The sequence below is a fragment of the Dendropsophus ebraccatus genome, chromosome 5, assembly GCF_027789765.1.
Source record: "Dendropsophus ebraccatus isolate aDenEbr1 chromosome 5, aDenEbr1.pat, whole genome shotgun sequence".
Lineage (NCBI taxonomy): Eukaryota > Metazoa > Chordata > Amphibia > Anura > Hylidae > Dendropsophus > Dendropsophus ebraccatus.
The window spans coordinates 1,073,231-1,088,991 of NC_091458.1; the positions used below are offsets into that span (position 1 = coordinate 1,073,231).

Genomic DNA, 15,761 nt, shown 5'->3' on the forward strand with positions numbered 1-15,761 from the left:
CTCCCAGCAGATACCACACCACACATGAACATAGCCGTGAGAGTCCCGACCTTCTGGTGCTCCCAGCAGATACCACACCACACATGAACATAGCCGTGAGAGTCCCGACCTTCTCCCAGCAGATACCACACCACACATGAACATAGCCGTGAGAGTCCCGACCTTCTGGTGCTCCCAGCAGATACCACACCACACATGAACATAGCCGTGAGAGTCCCGACCTTCTCCCAGCAGATACCACACCACACATGAACATAGCCGTGAGAGTCCCAACCTTCTGGTGCTCCCAGCAGATACCACACCACACATGAACATAGCCGTGAGAGTCCCGACCTTCTGGTGCTCCCAGCAGATACCACACCACACATGAACATAGCCGTGAGAGTCCCGACCTTCTGGTGCTCCCAGCAGATACCACACCACACATGAACATAGCCGTGGGAGTCCCGACCTTCTGGTGCTCCCAGCAGATACCACACCACACATGAACATAGCCGTGAGAGTCCCGACCTTCTGGTGCTCCCAACAGATACCACACCACACATGAACATAGCCGTGGGAGTCCCGACCTTCTGGTGCTCCCAGCAGATACCACACCACACATGAACATAGCCGTGAGAGTCCCGACCTTCTGGTGCTCCCAGCAGATACCACACCACACATGAACATAGCCGTGAGAGTCCCGACCTTCTGGTGCTCCAGGTCAGGTCTTTATTACAAAACACATTAAAGAAACGTGATGCTACCCTGACCTGAAATGTGACAATATGGACAACAAAGACCATTTATGTTAATGATACTGAGGATGGAAGAACGTGGTATGGACCATCAGGTCCTATATTACACCAGACATTTCGAGAACCGGCTGATCTGCTAAAGGCAATGAAGATAAGACACACAAAGTCCTGATGACCACCGCTATAACAGGATAACATTCCATGAGCCCTATGTCCCAGCTGGACCAACCATGGGGTCATGTTAAGACCGGCCACTACCTACTCTAAAGACCACTGTAGGCACAAAAGATTGCCATGGAAGTCCAAGAAGCTAAAATGAGGGGCCACAGTCAGGTCCAGGCACCATCTGCGTATTATAGACCAGTCATCAGCTCCCCCTCCCAATGGGCTCCAGGTCCCCTCTCACCTCCTTTTTGCATTGTTTGCTGGGAGATGTATCTCTCTAGCCAAATTCTCAGAGGGATTTCTACTCCGTAATTTCCATGCGTTCCATCGTCCACCAGAATAAAGTGAGTGTGGTTGTTATCCAGACAGCACAACCTTCCCTGAGAGCCTTCATCCATTGGGTACAAGGCTGGAGCTCCTCCCTGTGGGGCAAAAAACACAAGTATAAGGGGACACTCTGTGGGGATAAACACAAGTGTAAGGGGACACCCCATGGGGCAAAACACAAGTGTAAGGGGACACCCTGTGGGGCTAAACACAAGTGTAAGGGGACACCCCATGGGGCAAAACACAAGTGTAAGGGGACACCCTGTGGGGCAAAACACAAGTGTAAGGGGACACCCCATGGGGCAAAACACTAGTGTAAGGGGACACCCTGTGGGGCAAAACACAAGTGTAAGGGGACACCCTGCAGAACAAAACACTAGTGTAAGGGGACACCCTGCAGGGCAAAACACTAGTGTAAGGGGACACCCCATGGGGCAAAACACAAGTGTAAGGGGACACCCTGCAGGGCAAAACACTAGTGTAAGGAGACACCCTGCAGGGCAAAACACAAGTGTAAGGGGACACCCCATGGGGCAAAACACTAGTGTAAGGGGACACCCTGTGGGGCAAAACACAAGTGTAAGGGGACACCCCATGGGGCAAAACACAAGTGTAAGGGGACACCCTGTGGGGCAAAACACAAGTGTAAGGGGACACCCTGTGGGGCAAAACACAAGTGTAAGGGGACACCCTGTGGGGCAAAACACAAGTGTAAGGGGACACCCCATGGGGCAAAACACAAGTGTAAGGGGACACCCCATGGGGCAAAATACTAGTGTAAGGGGACACCCTGCGGGGCAAAACACAAGTGTAAGGGGACACCCTGCAGAACAAAACACTAGTGTAAGGGGACACCCCATGGGGCAAAACACAAGTGTAAGGGGACACCCTGCAGGGCAAAACACTAGTGTAAGGAGACACCCTGCAGGGCAAAACACAAGTGTAAGGGGACACCTTGCGGGGCAAAACACAAGTGTAAGGGGACACCCCATGGGGCAAAACACTAGTGTAAGGGGACACCCTGCGGGGCAAAACACAAGTGTAAGGGGACACCTTGCGGGGCAAAACACTAGTGTAAGGGGACACCCTGCAGGGCAAAACACTAGTGTAAGGGGACACCCCATGGGGCAAAACACAAGTGTAAGGGGACACCCCATGGGGCACAACAGTAGTGTAAGGGGACACCTCATGGGGCACAACAGTAGTGTAAGGGGACACCCCATGGGGCAAAACGCTAGTGTAAGGGGACACCCTGCGGGGCAAAACACAAGTGTAAGGGGACACCTTGCGGGGCAAAACACTAGTGTAAGGGGACACCCTGCGGGGCAAAACACAAGTGTAAGGGGACACCCCATGGGGCAAAACACAAGTGTAAGGGGACACCCCATGGGGCAAAACACAAGTGTAAGGGGACACCCTGTGGGGCAAAACACTAGTGTAAGGGGACACCCTGTGGGGCAAAACACAAGTGTAAGGGGACACCCTGCAGGGCAAAACACTAGTGTAAGGGGACACCCTGTGGGGCAAAACACTAGTGTAAGGGGACACCCTGTGGGGCAAAACACAAGTGTAAGGGGACACCCTGCAGGGCAAAACACAAGTGTAAGGGGACACCCTGTGGGGCAAAACACAAGTGTAAGGGGACACCCTGTGGGGCGAAACACAAGTGGTGGTTAGTAAACAGGACAATGATGAATAGGTGCCCTGATCCTAGCTTCTAGTGGTTAGTAGACAGGTCAGTGATGGGTAGGTGCTCCTATGCTAGTCCCTGGTGGTTAGAGGACAGAGCAGTGATGGGTAGGTGCTCCTATGCTAGCCCCTGGTGGTTAGAGAACAGGTCAGTGATGGGTAGGTGCTCCTATGCTAGCCCCTGGTGGTTAGAGAACAGGTCAGTGATGGGTAGGTGCCCCTATGCTAGCCCCTGGTGGTTAGAGGACAGAGCAGTGATGGGTAGGTGCTCCTATGCTAGCCCCTGGTGGTTAGAGGACAGAGCAGTGATAGGTAGGTGCCCCTATGCTAGCCCCTGGTGGTTAGAGAACAGGTCAGTGATGGGTAGGTGCCCCTATGCTAGCCCCTGGTGGTTAGAGAACAGGTCAGTGATGGGTAGGTGCCCCTATGCTAGCCCCTGGTGGTTAGAGAACAGGTCAGTGATGGGTAGGTGCTCCAATGCTAGCTCCTGGTGGTTACAGAACAGGTCAGTGATGGGTAGGTGCCCCTATGCTAGCCCCTGGTGGTTAGAGGACAGGTCAGTGATGGGAAGGTGCCCCTATGCTAGCCCCTGGTGGTTAGAGAACAGGTCAGTGATGGGTAGGTGCTCCTATGCTAGCCCCTGGTGGTTAGAGGACAGGTCAGTGATGGGTAGGTGCCCCTATCATAACCCCTGGTGGTTAGAGGACAGGTCAGTGATGGGTAGGTGCCCCTATGCTAGCCCCTGGTGGTTAGAGGACAGGTCAGTGATGGGTAGGTGCCCCTATCATAACCCCTGGTGGTTAGAGGACAGGTCAGTGATGGGTAGGTGCCCCTATCATAACCCCTGGTGGTTAGAGGACAGGTCAGTGATGGGTAGGTGCCCCTATCATAACCCCTGGTGGTTAAAGGTCAATGATGGGTAGGTGTCCTCTACTCCTGGACCTTAGTGAATTGCATAAAAAATCTGCTTTATGTTTTGAGGGTCTCACCGCTTCACTCAGCAGGTATTCTCTTTTGTGAACAATGCCCCAGGTGGCAATGCCGATGAGGACAATCTCTGAGCCCAGCTGGTCTCCACTGAAATCTCGTATGGCCTCTCCCACGTGCTTCATGACCCCTGCATGAGACCCACCAGTGATGATCCAGGCACCTGAATGGGGAAAGACCTTCCAACATGAGGACCACCAGGGAGCAATCTCACAGACAATAATGGGACAAATGAGACTCCCCCAAGGGCCTCACTGTGGACCACCATTAGTCTCAGGGTATGAATAACCATGGGGCCATGAGAGACCTGTCCTGGCTGGCCAATCCCCTGCCCAATGGAATCTCTAGAATCAATATAGGACTCCCCTTAGGATGATGAAACCCATAACTAGCAACTGAGGGGTGGAATGGGCCTGGGAGAGAAGAGGCAAACAACCACCAAGCCCTTGGGACATGATTGAGGCCTCCTCTCTTCTATGTGTCTCATGTTGCCTTTATATATATATATATATATATATATATATATATATATATATATATATATATATATATACCCATGTATGATGGGATAAACCTGATCCAGCCTAATGGAATAAACCTGATCTTGATCCTGATCCTTCCTAACCAGATGAACCTGATCAAGCCCTTGATCCAGCCTAATGATATAAACCTGATCCAGCCTAATGATATAAACCTGATCCAGCCTAATGATATAAACCTGATCTAGATCCTGATCCTTCCTAACCAGATGAACCTGATCCAGCCCTTGATCCAGCCTAATGGGATAAACCTGACCCAGCTTTGGTGGCTTTCTATGGCCTCACCTGTACTCTGCGCTGCCTTCACCAGGCCCCGGCTGAACTGGTTCTTTAATCTTGGGCTTATGTTGAAGTTCTTGGCTCCTCCAGTGACTGATATCAGTAGGCTTGGCACGCTGAGTCCCCACTGCTGTGTCATCAGCTCAAAAAGAACGCTGGGGTTCGTGTCACAAGAGGCGCGTACGTACTGCACATGGGTGAAGGATACACGTTACATACCAATGGTGGACAGACAGAAGACCATGGTCCGGACCCCAGATCAGTGACCACATGGAGGGGGCGCTATAGTCACATGTTGACCACACTCACCTTTGCCCAAGTTCTGTTGGTTCCAGTAAAGGTCATATCCCCATGTGAGTCACTAGGGAATTCTCTGACATGTTTCTGGGGGTCCCAGGAGACCCCGGGAGGCACCGTCAGTTCCTGACCCCGGAAGTGCAGCTCTCTGGTGTGACCGCAGCTGCAGACCTCTCTGAGGGAGGAAAAAAGGGAACTATGGGTAAAAACCATCCTCCATTTACCTCTCAGCAAAAGCAGCCATCAATCTGATGTGTATGGGGGCCTCCCGACTACTCTCATCCTACCTGATGTGTATGGGGGCCTCCCGACTACTCTGATACTACCTGATGTGTATGGGGGCCTCCCGACTACTCTGATACTACCTGATGTGTATGGGGGCCTCCCGACTACTCTGATACTACCTGATGTGTATGGGGGCCTCCCGACTACTCTTATACTACCTGATGTGTATGGGGGCCTCCCGACTACTCTGATACTACCTGATGTGTATGGGGGCCTCCCGACTACTCTCATCCTACCTGATGTGTATGGGGGCCTCCCGACTACTCTGATACTACCTGATGTGTATGGGGGCCTCCCGACTACTCTTATACTACCTGATGTGTATGGGGGCCTCCCGACTACTCTGATACTACCTGATGTGTATGGGGGCCTCCCGACTACTCTGATACTACCTGATGTGTATGGGGGCCTCCCGACTACTCTGATACTACCTGATGTGTATGGGGGCCTCCCGACTACTCTCATCCTACCTGATGTGTATGGGGGCCTCCCGACTACTCTGATACTACCTGATGTGTATGGGGGCCTCCCGACTACTCTCATCCTACCTGATGTGTATGGGGGCCTCCCGACTACTCTGATACTACCTGATGTGTATGGGGGCCTCCCGACTACTCTGATACTACCTGATGTGTATGGGGGCCTCCCGACTACTCTGATACTACCATGGACGTATTTGCCACTAGGTACCCGTGGTCCTTCTCTCCTGTTTGGCAGCGGCGTGATGACGTCACATGTACACTGCTGAGCAGGGAAGAAGTTCGGGCATCGCGGGGCTGTATGTGCCAGAAGCTGACGCTGGCCCCGCATGGGGGAGACCTTCCCAGCCTGCCTCTGTCCCTGCCGCCTGGCTGATCTCCCTGCCGCCTGGCTGATCCACTCCCTCTTCCTCCCTGCCTGTCACCTCAGCTGCCCCCACCCATCCTCTCTCCCTGCAACCCCAGCTGCCCCCCATCTTCTCCCCCCTGCTCCCCATCTTCTCCCCCCCTGCTCCCCATCTTCTCCCCCTGCAACCCCAGCTGCCCCCCATCTTCTCCCCCCTTCCCTATCTTCTCCTCTGCAACCCCAGTTGCTCCCCATCTTCTCCCCCTGCCCCCCCCATCTTCTCCCCCTGCAACCCCAGCTGCCCTTCCATCTTCTCCCCTCCCCCTGTCGCCCCAGCAGCTCCCCCTGTTCCCCAGATTCTCCCCCTGTCACCCCAGCTTCTCCCCCTGCCACCCCAGCTGCCCTCCCATCTTCTCCCCCTGCCCCGTCACCCCAGCTTCTCCCCCTGTTCCCCAGCTTCTCCCCCTCCCCCCGTTCCCCAGCTTATTCCCCTCCCCCTGTCGCCCCAGCTGTCACCCCAGCTTACCCCATCTTCTCCCCCCTGCCCCCCATCTTCTCCCCGTGCAACCCCAGCTGCCCTCTCATCTTCTCCCCCTGCAACCCCAGCTGCCCCCCATCATTTCCCCCCCTGCCCCCATCTTCTTCCCCTGTCACCCCAGCTGCTCCCCCTGTTCCCCAGCTTCTCCCCCTCCTGCCCCCCAGCTTTTCCCCACCTTCTGTCCCCCAGCTGCCTCCTTTCCCCCAGTCACCCCCAGCTGCTTCCCCTGTCACCCCAGCTGCTCCCCCTGTCACCCCAGCTGCCTCCCCAGATTCTCCACAGTCACCCCCAGCTGCTCCCCCTGTCACCCCAGCTGCCTCCCTTCCCCAGTCCCCCCCAGCTGCCTCCCTTCCCCAGTCCCCCCCAGCTGCCTCCCTTCCCCAGTCACCCCCAGCTGCCTCCCTTCCCCAGTCACCCCCAGCTGCCTCCCTTCCCCAGTCCCCCCCAGCTGCCTCCCTTCCCCAGTCCCCCCCCAGCTGCCTCCCTTCCCCAGTCCCCCCCAGCTGCCTCCCTTCCCCAGTCACCCCCAGCTGCCTCCCTTCCCCAGTCCCCCCCAGCTGCCTCCCTTCCCCAGTCACCCCCAGCTGCCTCCCTTCCCCAGTCACCCCCAGCTGCCTCCCTTCCCCAGTCACCCCCAGCTGCCTCCCTTTCCCTGTCTCCCCCAGCTGCCTCCCTTCCCCAGTCCCCCCCAGCTGCCTCCCTTCCCCAGTCACCCCCCCCCAGCTGCCTCCCTTCCCAGTCCCCCCCAGCTGCCTCCCTTCCCCAGTCACCCCCCCCCAGCTGCCTCCCTTCCCCAGTCACCCCCAGCTGCCTCCCTTCCCTAGTCACCCTCAGCTGCCTCCCTTCCCCAGTCCCCCCCAGCTGCCTCCCTTCCCCAGTCCCCCCCAGCTGCCTCCCTTCCCCAGTCCCCCCCAGCTGCCTCCCTTCCCCAGTCCCCCCCAGCTGCCTCCCTTCCCCAGTCACCCCCAGCTGCCTCCCTTCCCCAGTCACCCCAGCTGCCTCCCTTCCCCAGTCACCCCCAGCTGCCTCCCTTCCCCAGTCCCCCCCAGCTGCCTCCCTTCCCCAGTCACCCTCAGCTGCCTCCCTTCCCCAGTCACCCTCAGCTGCCTCCCTTCCCCAGTCACCCCCAGCTGCCTCCCTTCCCCAGCCCCCCCCCGCTGCCTCCCTTCCCCCCCCCCAGCTGCCTCCCTTCCCCAGTCCCCCCCAGCTGCCTCCCTCCCCCCCCCCAGCTGCCTCCCTTCCCCAGTCCCCCCCAGCTGCCTCCCTTCCCCAGTCACCCCCAGCTGCCTCCCTTTCCCAGCCCCCCCAGCTGCCTCCCTTCCCCAGTCACCCCCAGCTGCCTCCCTTCCCCAGTCACCCCCAGCTACCTCCCTTCCCCAGTCACCCCCAGCTGCCTTCCTTCCCCAGTCACCCCCAGCTGCCTCCCTTCCCCAGTCACCCCCCCAGCTGCCTCCCTTCCCCAGTCCCCCCCAGCTGCCTCCTTTCCCCAGCCCCCCCCAGCTGCCTCCCTGCCCCAGTCACCCCCAGCTGCCTCCCTTCCTCAGCCCCCCCAGCTGCCTCCCTTCCCCAGCCCCCCCCCAGCTGCCTCCCTTCCCCAGTCACCCCCAGCTGCCTCCCTTCCCCCCCCCAGCTGCCTCCCTTCCCCAGTCATCCCCAGCTGCCTCCCTTCCCCAGTCACCCTCAGCTGCCTCCCTTCCCCAGTCACCCCCAGCTGCCTCCCTTCCCCAGTCACCCCCAGCTGCCTCCCTTCCCCCCCCCAGCTGCCTCCCTTCCCCAGTCCCCCCCCCAGCTGCCTCCTTTCCCCCCCCAGCTGCCTCCCTTCCCCAGTCCCCCCCCCAGCTGCCTCCTTTCCCCCCCAGCTGCCTCTCCTTCCCCAGTCACCCCCAGCTGCCTCCCTTCCCCAGTCACCCCCAGCTGCCTCCCTTTCCCAGCCCCCCCAGCTGCCTCCCTTCCCCAGTCACCCCCAGCTGCCTCCCTTCCCCCCCCCCAGCTGCCTCCCTTCCCCAGTCACCCCCAGCTGCCTCCCTTCCCCAGTCCCCCCCAGCTGCCTCCCTTCCCCAGTCACCCCCAGCTGCCTCCCTTCCCCAGTCACCCCCAGCTGCCTCCCTTCCCCAGTCACCCCCGGCTGCCTCCCTTCCCCAGTCACCCCCGGCTGCCTCCCTTCCCCAGTCACCCCCAGCTGCCTCCCTTTCCCAGCCCCCCCAGCTGCCTCCCTTCCCCAGTCACCCCCAGCTGCCTCCCTTCCCCAGTCACCCCCAGCTACCTCCCTTCCCCAGTCACCCCCGGCGGCCTCCCTTCCCCAGTCACCCCCAGCTGCCTCCCTTCCCCAGTCACCCCCAGCTGCCTCCCTTCCTCAGCCCCCCCAGCTGCCTCCCTTCCTCAGCCCCCCCAGCTGCCTCCCTTCCCCAGTCACCCCCAGCTGCCTCCCTTCCCCAGTCACCCCCAGCTGCCTCCCTTCCCCCCCCCCAGCTGCCTCCCTTCCCCAGTCACCCCCCCAGCTGCCTCCCTTCCCCAGTCACCCCCAGCTGCCTCCCTTCCCCAGTCACAACCAGCTGCCTCCCTTCCCCAGTCACCCCCAGCTGCCTCCCTTCCCCAGTCACCCCCAGCTGCTCCTCCCTTCCCCAGTCACCCCCAGCTGCCTCCCTTCCCCAGTCACCCCCAGCTGCCTCCCTTCCTCAGTCCCCCCCCCCAGCTGCCTCCCTTCCCCTGTCACCCCCAGCTGCCTCCCTTCCCCAGTCACCCCCAGCTGCTCCTCCCTTCCCCAGTCACCCCCAGCTGCCTCCCTTCCCCAGTCACCCCCAGCTGCCTCCCTTCCCCAGTCCCCCCCAGCTGCCTCCCTTCCCCTGTCCCCCCCCCAGCTGCCTCCCTTCCCCAGTCACCCCCAGCTGCCTCCCTTCCCCAGTCACCCCCAGCTGCCTCCCTTCCCCAGTCACCCCCAGCTGCCTCCCTTCCCCAGTCCCCCCCCCCAGCTGCCTCCCTTCCCCAGTCACCCCCAGCTGCCTCCCTTCCCCAGTCACCCCCAGCTGCCTCCCTTCCCCAGTCACCCCCAGCTGCCTCCCTTCCCCAGTCACTCCCAGCTGCCTCCCTTCCCCAGTCACCCCCAGCTGCCTCCCTTCCCCAGTCCCCCCCCAGCTGCCTCCCTTCCCCAGTCACCCCCAGCTGCCTCCCTTCCCCAGTCACCCCCAGCTGCTCCTCCCTTCCCCAGTCCCCCCCCAGCTGCCTCCCTTTCCCAGTCACCCCCAGCTGCCTCCCTTCCCCAGTCACCCCCAGCTGCCTCCCTTCCCCAGTCACCCCCAGCTGCCTCCCTTTCCCAGTCACCCCAGCTGCCTCCCTTCCCCAGTCACCCCCAGCTGCCTCCCTTCCCCAGTCACCCCCAGCTGCTCCTCCCTTCCCCCGTCCCCCCCCCAGCTGCCTCCCTTTCCCAGTCCCCCCCCAGCTGCCTCCCTTCCCCAGTCACCCCCAGCTTCCTCCCTTCCCCAGTCCCCCCCCAGCTGCCTCCCTTTCCCAGTCACCCCCAGCTGCCTCCCTTCCCCAGTCACCCCCAGCTTCCTCCCTTCCCCAGTCCCCCCAGCTGCCTCCCTTCCCCAGTCACCCTCAGCTGCCTCCCTTCCCCAGTCACCCCCAGCTGCCTTCCTTCCCCAGTCCCCCCCAGCTGCCTCCCTTCCCCAGTCCCCCCCAGCTGCCTCCCTTCCCCAGTCCCCCCCAGCTGCCTCCCTTCCCCAGTCACCCCCAGCTGCCTCCCTTCCCCAGTCACCCCCAGCTGCCTCCCTTCCCCAGTCCCCCCCAGCTGCCTCCCTTCCCCAGTCACCCTCAGCTGCCTCCCTTCCCCAGTCACCCTCAGCTGCCTCCCTTCCTCAGTCACCCCCAGCTGCCTCCCTTCCCCAGTCACCCCCAGCTGCTCCTCCCTTCCCCAGTCCCCCCCCCCCGCTGCCTCCCTTTCCCAGTCACCCCCAGCTGCCTCCCTTCCCCAGTCACCCCCAGCTGCTCCTCCCTTCCCCAGTCCCCCCCCAGCTGCCTCCCTTTCCCAGTCCCCCCCCAGCTGCCTCCCTTCCCCAGTCACCCCCAGCTTCCTCCCTTCCCCAGTCCCCCCCCAGCTGCCTCCCTTTCCCAGTCACCCCCAGCTGCCTCCCTTCCCCAGTCACCCCCAGCTTCCTCCCTTCCCCAGTCCCCCCCCAGCTGCCTCCCTTTCCCAGTCACCCCCAGCTGCCTCCCTTCCCCAGTCACCCCCAGCTGCCTCCCTTCCCCAGTCACCCCCAGCTGCCCGCCTGCAGACGAGTTGTGGTCGGAGAAGTCTTCATGATGCTGCACCAGATGGAGAAGAAAGCAAAAAGTGATCGGCAGCAATGGGAGAAGACGTCACCTGTGAGTCATTAGTAACTGCACTGTAATCACTTCTATAGTGTGCAGAGCCTGTGTACCATTGGGGTCTAAATGGGTCAGTGTATTGTTTGCGGTAGTGTACTGACACAGCCCCGCCGTCACTACAGTACACTAGCGCAAACCGTTAAACTAGGACCCAACTACAACAGCTGCAGGTACTACAACTCCCAGCATATCCTGAGGGCTGCAGACTGTCAGTAAATGCTGGGAGTTGTAGTGCCTGCAGCTGTTGTAGTTGGGTCCTATGTGCATTATACACTGGATACTTTGTGGGAGATCAGAATACATAGATCTGTGGGGGCTCAGTGCAGGGACGTGACCCCAGAACATCACTAATAGGGGGGATAGGGGGAGATGTTTTTGTTCTGTCCCCTATTAGTGATGTTCTGGGGTCACTTCCCTGCACTGAGCCCCCACAGATCTATGTATTCTGATCTCCCACAAAGTATCCAGTGCATAATGCACATAGGACCCAACTACAACAGCTGCAGGCACTACAACTCCCAGCATGTACTGACAGTCTACAGCCCTCAGGATATGCTGGGAGTTGTAGTAAAGTAGTACAATCCTCTGATAGCTGCCGCTGTAGACAGATGTATTACTGGACCTTCAGGGCTGATGGTTGTCACCCACAGATTGCAGGCGCCTCAGCATGCAAAGTGCCTAGGGCAGCATGAACTCTAAATACAGGCCTGGATACTAGCTGATGTGTATGGGGGCCTCCCGACTACTCTCATCCTACCTGATGTGTATGGGGGCCTCCCGACTACTCTGATACTACCTGATGTATATGGGGGCCTCCCGACTACTCTGATACTACCTGATGTGTATGGGGGCCTCCCCACTACTCTGATACTACCTGATGTGTATGGGGGCCTCCCGACTACTCTGATACTACCTGATGTGTATGGGGGCCTCCCGACTACTCTCATCCTACCTGATGTGTATGGGGGCCTCCCGACTACTCTCATCCTACCTGATGTGTATGGGGGCCTCCCGACTACTCTCATCCTACCTGATGTGTATGGGGGCCTCCCGACTACTCTGATACTACCTGATGTGTATGGGGGCCTCCCGACTACTCTGATACTACCTGATGTGTATGGGGGCCTCCCGACTACTCTGATACTACCTGATGTATATGGGGGCCTCCCGACTACTCTGATACGACCTGATGTGTATGGGGGCCTCCCGACTACTCTCATCCTACCTGATGTGTATGGGGGCCTCCCGACTACTCTCATCCTACCTGATGTGTATGGGGGCCTCCCGACTACTCTGATACTACCTGATGTGTATGGGGGCCCCCCGACTACTCTGATACTACCTGATGTGTATGGGGGCCTCCCGACTACTCTGATACTACCTGATGTGTATGGGGGCCTCCCGACTACTCTCATCCTACCTGATGTGTATGGGGGCCTCCCGACTACTTTGATACTACCTGATGTATATGGGGGCCTCCCGACTACTCTGATACTACCTGATGTGTATGGGGGCCTCCCGACTACTCTCATCCTACCTGATGTGTATGGGGGCCTCCCGACTACTCTGATACTACCTGATGTGTATGGGGGCCTCCCGACTACTCTGATACTACCTGATGTGTATGGGGGCCTCCCGACTACTCTGATACTACCTGATGTGTATGGGGGCCTCCCGACTACTCTGATACTACCTGATGTGTATGGGGGCCTCCCGACTACTCTGATACTACCTGATGTGTATGGGGGCCTCCCGACTACTCTGATACTACCTGATGTGTATGGGGGCCTCCCGACTACTCTGATACTACCTGATGTGTATGGGGGCCTCCCGACTACTCTCATCCTACCTGATGTGTATGGGGGCCTCCCGACTACTCTCATCCTACCTGATGTGTATGGGGGCCTCTCGACTACTCTGATACTACCTGATGTGTATGGGGGCCTCCCGACTACTCTGATACTACCTGATGTGTATGGGGGCCTCCCGACTACTCTGATACTACCTGATGTGTATGGGGGCCTCCCGACTACTCTGATACTACCTGATGTGTATGGGGGCCTCCCGACTACTCTGATACTACCTGATGTGTATGGGGGCCCCCCCGACTACTCTGATACTACCTGATGTGTATGGGGGCCTCCCGACTACTCTGATACTACCTGATGTGTATGGGGGCCTCCCGACTACTCTGATACTACCTGATGTGTATGGGGGCCTCCCGACTACTCTGATACTACCTGATGTGTATGGGGGCCTCCCGACTACTCTGATACTACCTGATGTGTATGGGGGCCTCCCGACTACTCTGATACTACCTGATGTGTATGGGGGCCTCCCGACTACTCTGATACTACCTGATGTATATGGGGGCCTCCCGACTACTCTGATCCTACCTGATGTGTATGGGGGCCTCCCGACTAATCTGATACTACCTGATGTGTATGGGGGCCTCCCGACTACTCTGATACTACCTGATGTGTATGGGGGCCTCCCGACTACTCTGATACTACCTGATGTGTATGGGGGCCTCCCGACTACTCTGATACTACCTGATGTGTATGGGGGCCTCCCGACTACTCTGATACTACCTGATGTATATGGGGGCCTCCCGACTACTCTGATCCTACCTGATGTGTATGGGGGCCTCCCGACTAATCTGATACTACCTGATGTGTATGGGGGCCTCCCGACTACTCTGATACTACCTGATGTGTATGGGGGCCTCCCGACTACTCTGATACTACCTGATGTGTATGGGGGCCTCCCGACTACTCTGATACTACCTGATGTATATGGGGGCCTCCCGACTACTCTAATACTACCTGATGTGTATGGGGGCCTCCCGACTACTCTGATACTACCTGATGTGTATGGGGGCCTCCCGACTACTCTGATACTACCTGATGTATATAGGGCCCCTCCCGACTACTCTGATACTACCTGATGTATATGGGGGCCTTCCGACTACTCTGATACTACCTGATGTATATGGGGGCCCCCCGACTCTACACTGATACCAGATGTGGTACTTGGCCAGTTGTGTTATGATGTTGTTATTCATGACGCCAGCACTATAGTAGTACACAGGTGTGATGTTGGTACCTGTTGTGGCCGGTATGTTTTCCCCAAATGGTCGGTGACCTCCGAGTTGTTGCGGGTCTCTTGTCACGGTAACCTGCAGTGGTATTAGACCCACCCGGGATGTCGGTACCGTCACTCACAGAGAGGGGAAAAATAACCCAAGGTAGACAGTTGTGTGTATGGGTGCAGGTGCAGATATATGAGACAGAGTCCTGTGCATTTAGTATGAAAGATAACAGACTTTACTGGATAACGTTGCAGGTGAACAGTACAAGTAATACAGGTAGGGAAACTTGACAAACGTAGTTGCTGACAGTAGAGTAAGACCAGTGCTTTGTAGATGTAGGTGCTTGTAGTAGTAGGTGCCTTGTGAAGAGAAGGAAGAGGAGAGGAGTTGCCAGAGGAGTCCTGCCCTGCCCAATGTAGAACAATGTAGTACTCCAGAACAGGAGTGTAGATAAGAGATAAGTGATACTCGTACTCATGTAGAGCCTATATAGTCTGACCACCTTCTGCCCCCTAGTTGCATAGAACCCATCCTAGGTGGGTAATACGAGCCCCAGCCGTCGGTTATGTGGGTGTAGCAGACTTCCAAAATTACCCGGTCATCTTGCAATGCGCAGTAGGATACGTAGACCTATTCTGGTAGCTTTGTCCTACTGTGGTCAGTTCGTCCTGTTTTAGGAGACAGTCCTGTACGTTTTTGAGAGGTTCCTGGCATGGGCTAGGGTTTTTCTAGGTGGCTTCTCTCCCCTCCGTGGAGCTTAGCATTGTATAACTGTAGTAGTTGCTTGTACAAAGAATAAAGTATTTTGCTGCATCTGTCTCTGGTCCCTTTCAATGTGTCCTGGCCAAAGCCAGGCCTTGGCTTAACTTGTGCAGGAACTTGGTCTCTGTGTGTTCTCTCTCACTGAAAACTAGTACTCCACTGAACCATTTCCTTCACCCGGTTAACTCCTCCTACAGGGGCTATCTCTAAACCCTCCTGTGAGTGGTGGGGCTGAGTGTGGGTGAGAGAGGAAGAACAGGATAAGTGTCAGGACTGGGAGGTAGGGACAAGGCGAGACAGTGGGCCCTAAGCCTGAATTCACCCACTGTCCCTACCTACTTGCCTCAGTCAGCCCTAGGCGGCCTTGGACAACCATGAAGATGTGCACTACACTATATAAGTGTAACACAGAACAAGAGAGACAAACACAACAAAGGAGAGTCAACAAGCCAAGTCAGAAGCAAACGGGCAACGCAGTACAAAACCAGGGATCAAACGGATATTAGAGAGGTCAAGCGGGAGGTCAGGTAATGAGTCAAGCAAACAGGAATTAGGAACTGGGATGGCAGGAGTAGACAGGGGGAGCTGGGACCAGGGTGTGAAACCTAATAGCCAGCAGGGTCTGGAAGACTGTGATAACATTATATACAGGACTAGGAGCCCAGACGAGAACATCATTGGTCCGGACTCCTGAGTCCTGATCCAGAACACCTGCTGTGCTGCAGGCTGAGCGGCAGGACGTCTGTCACTCAACCCGAGCACAGATGCCGCTTAGCTGAACGGCCGTATGTCACTGAAGCCCGCGGCGCCCCTGGTAACCAGTCGAGGAAGACGTTGCTGGAGCGCGGTCAGGTAAGTTCCTGACATTACCCCCC

The 15,761-nt window shown here is 57.8% G+C and overlaps 1 protein-coding gene across 1 annotated transcript in view; it reads right to left on the reverse strand.

The window, feature by feature from the left end:
• LOC138793342 (transient receptor potential cation channel subfamily M member 2-like) overlaps window positions 1-15,761 on the reverse strand; it is a 236,701-nt gene that overhangs the window by 170,895 nt on the left and 50,045 nt on the right. The window contains exons 4-7 of the mRNA XM_069971872.1: window positions 5,033-5,195; window positions 4,730-4,910; window positions 3,908-4,068; window positions 1,144-1,324 (exon numbers count right to left, since the gene is read on the reverse strand). Coding sequence (XP_069827973.1) covers window positions 1,144-1,324; window positions 3,908-4,068; window positions 4,730-4,910; window positions 5,033-5,195 — 686 coding nt within the window. The remainder of the gene's footprint in view (window positions 1-1,143; window positions 1,325-3,907; window positions 4,069-4,729; window positions 4,911-5,032; window positions 5,196-15,761) is intronic.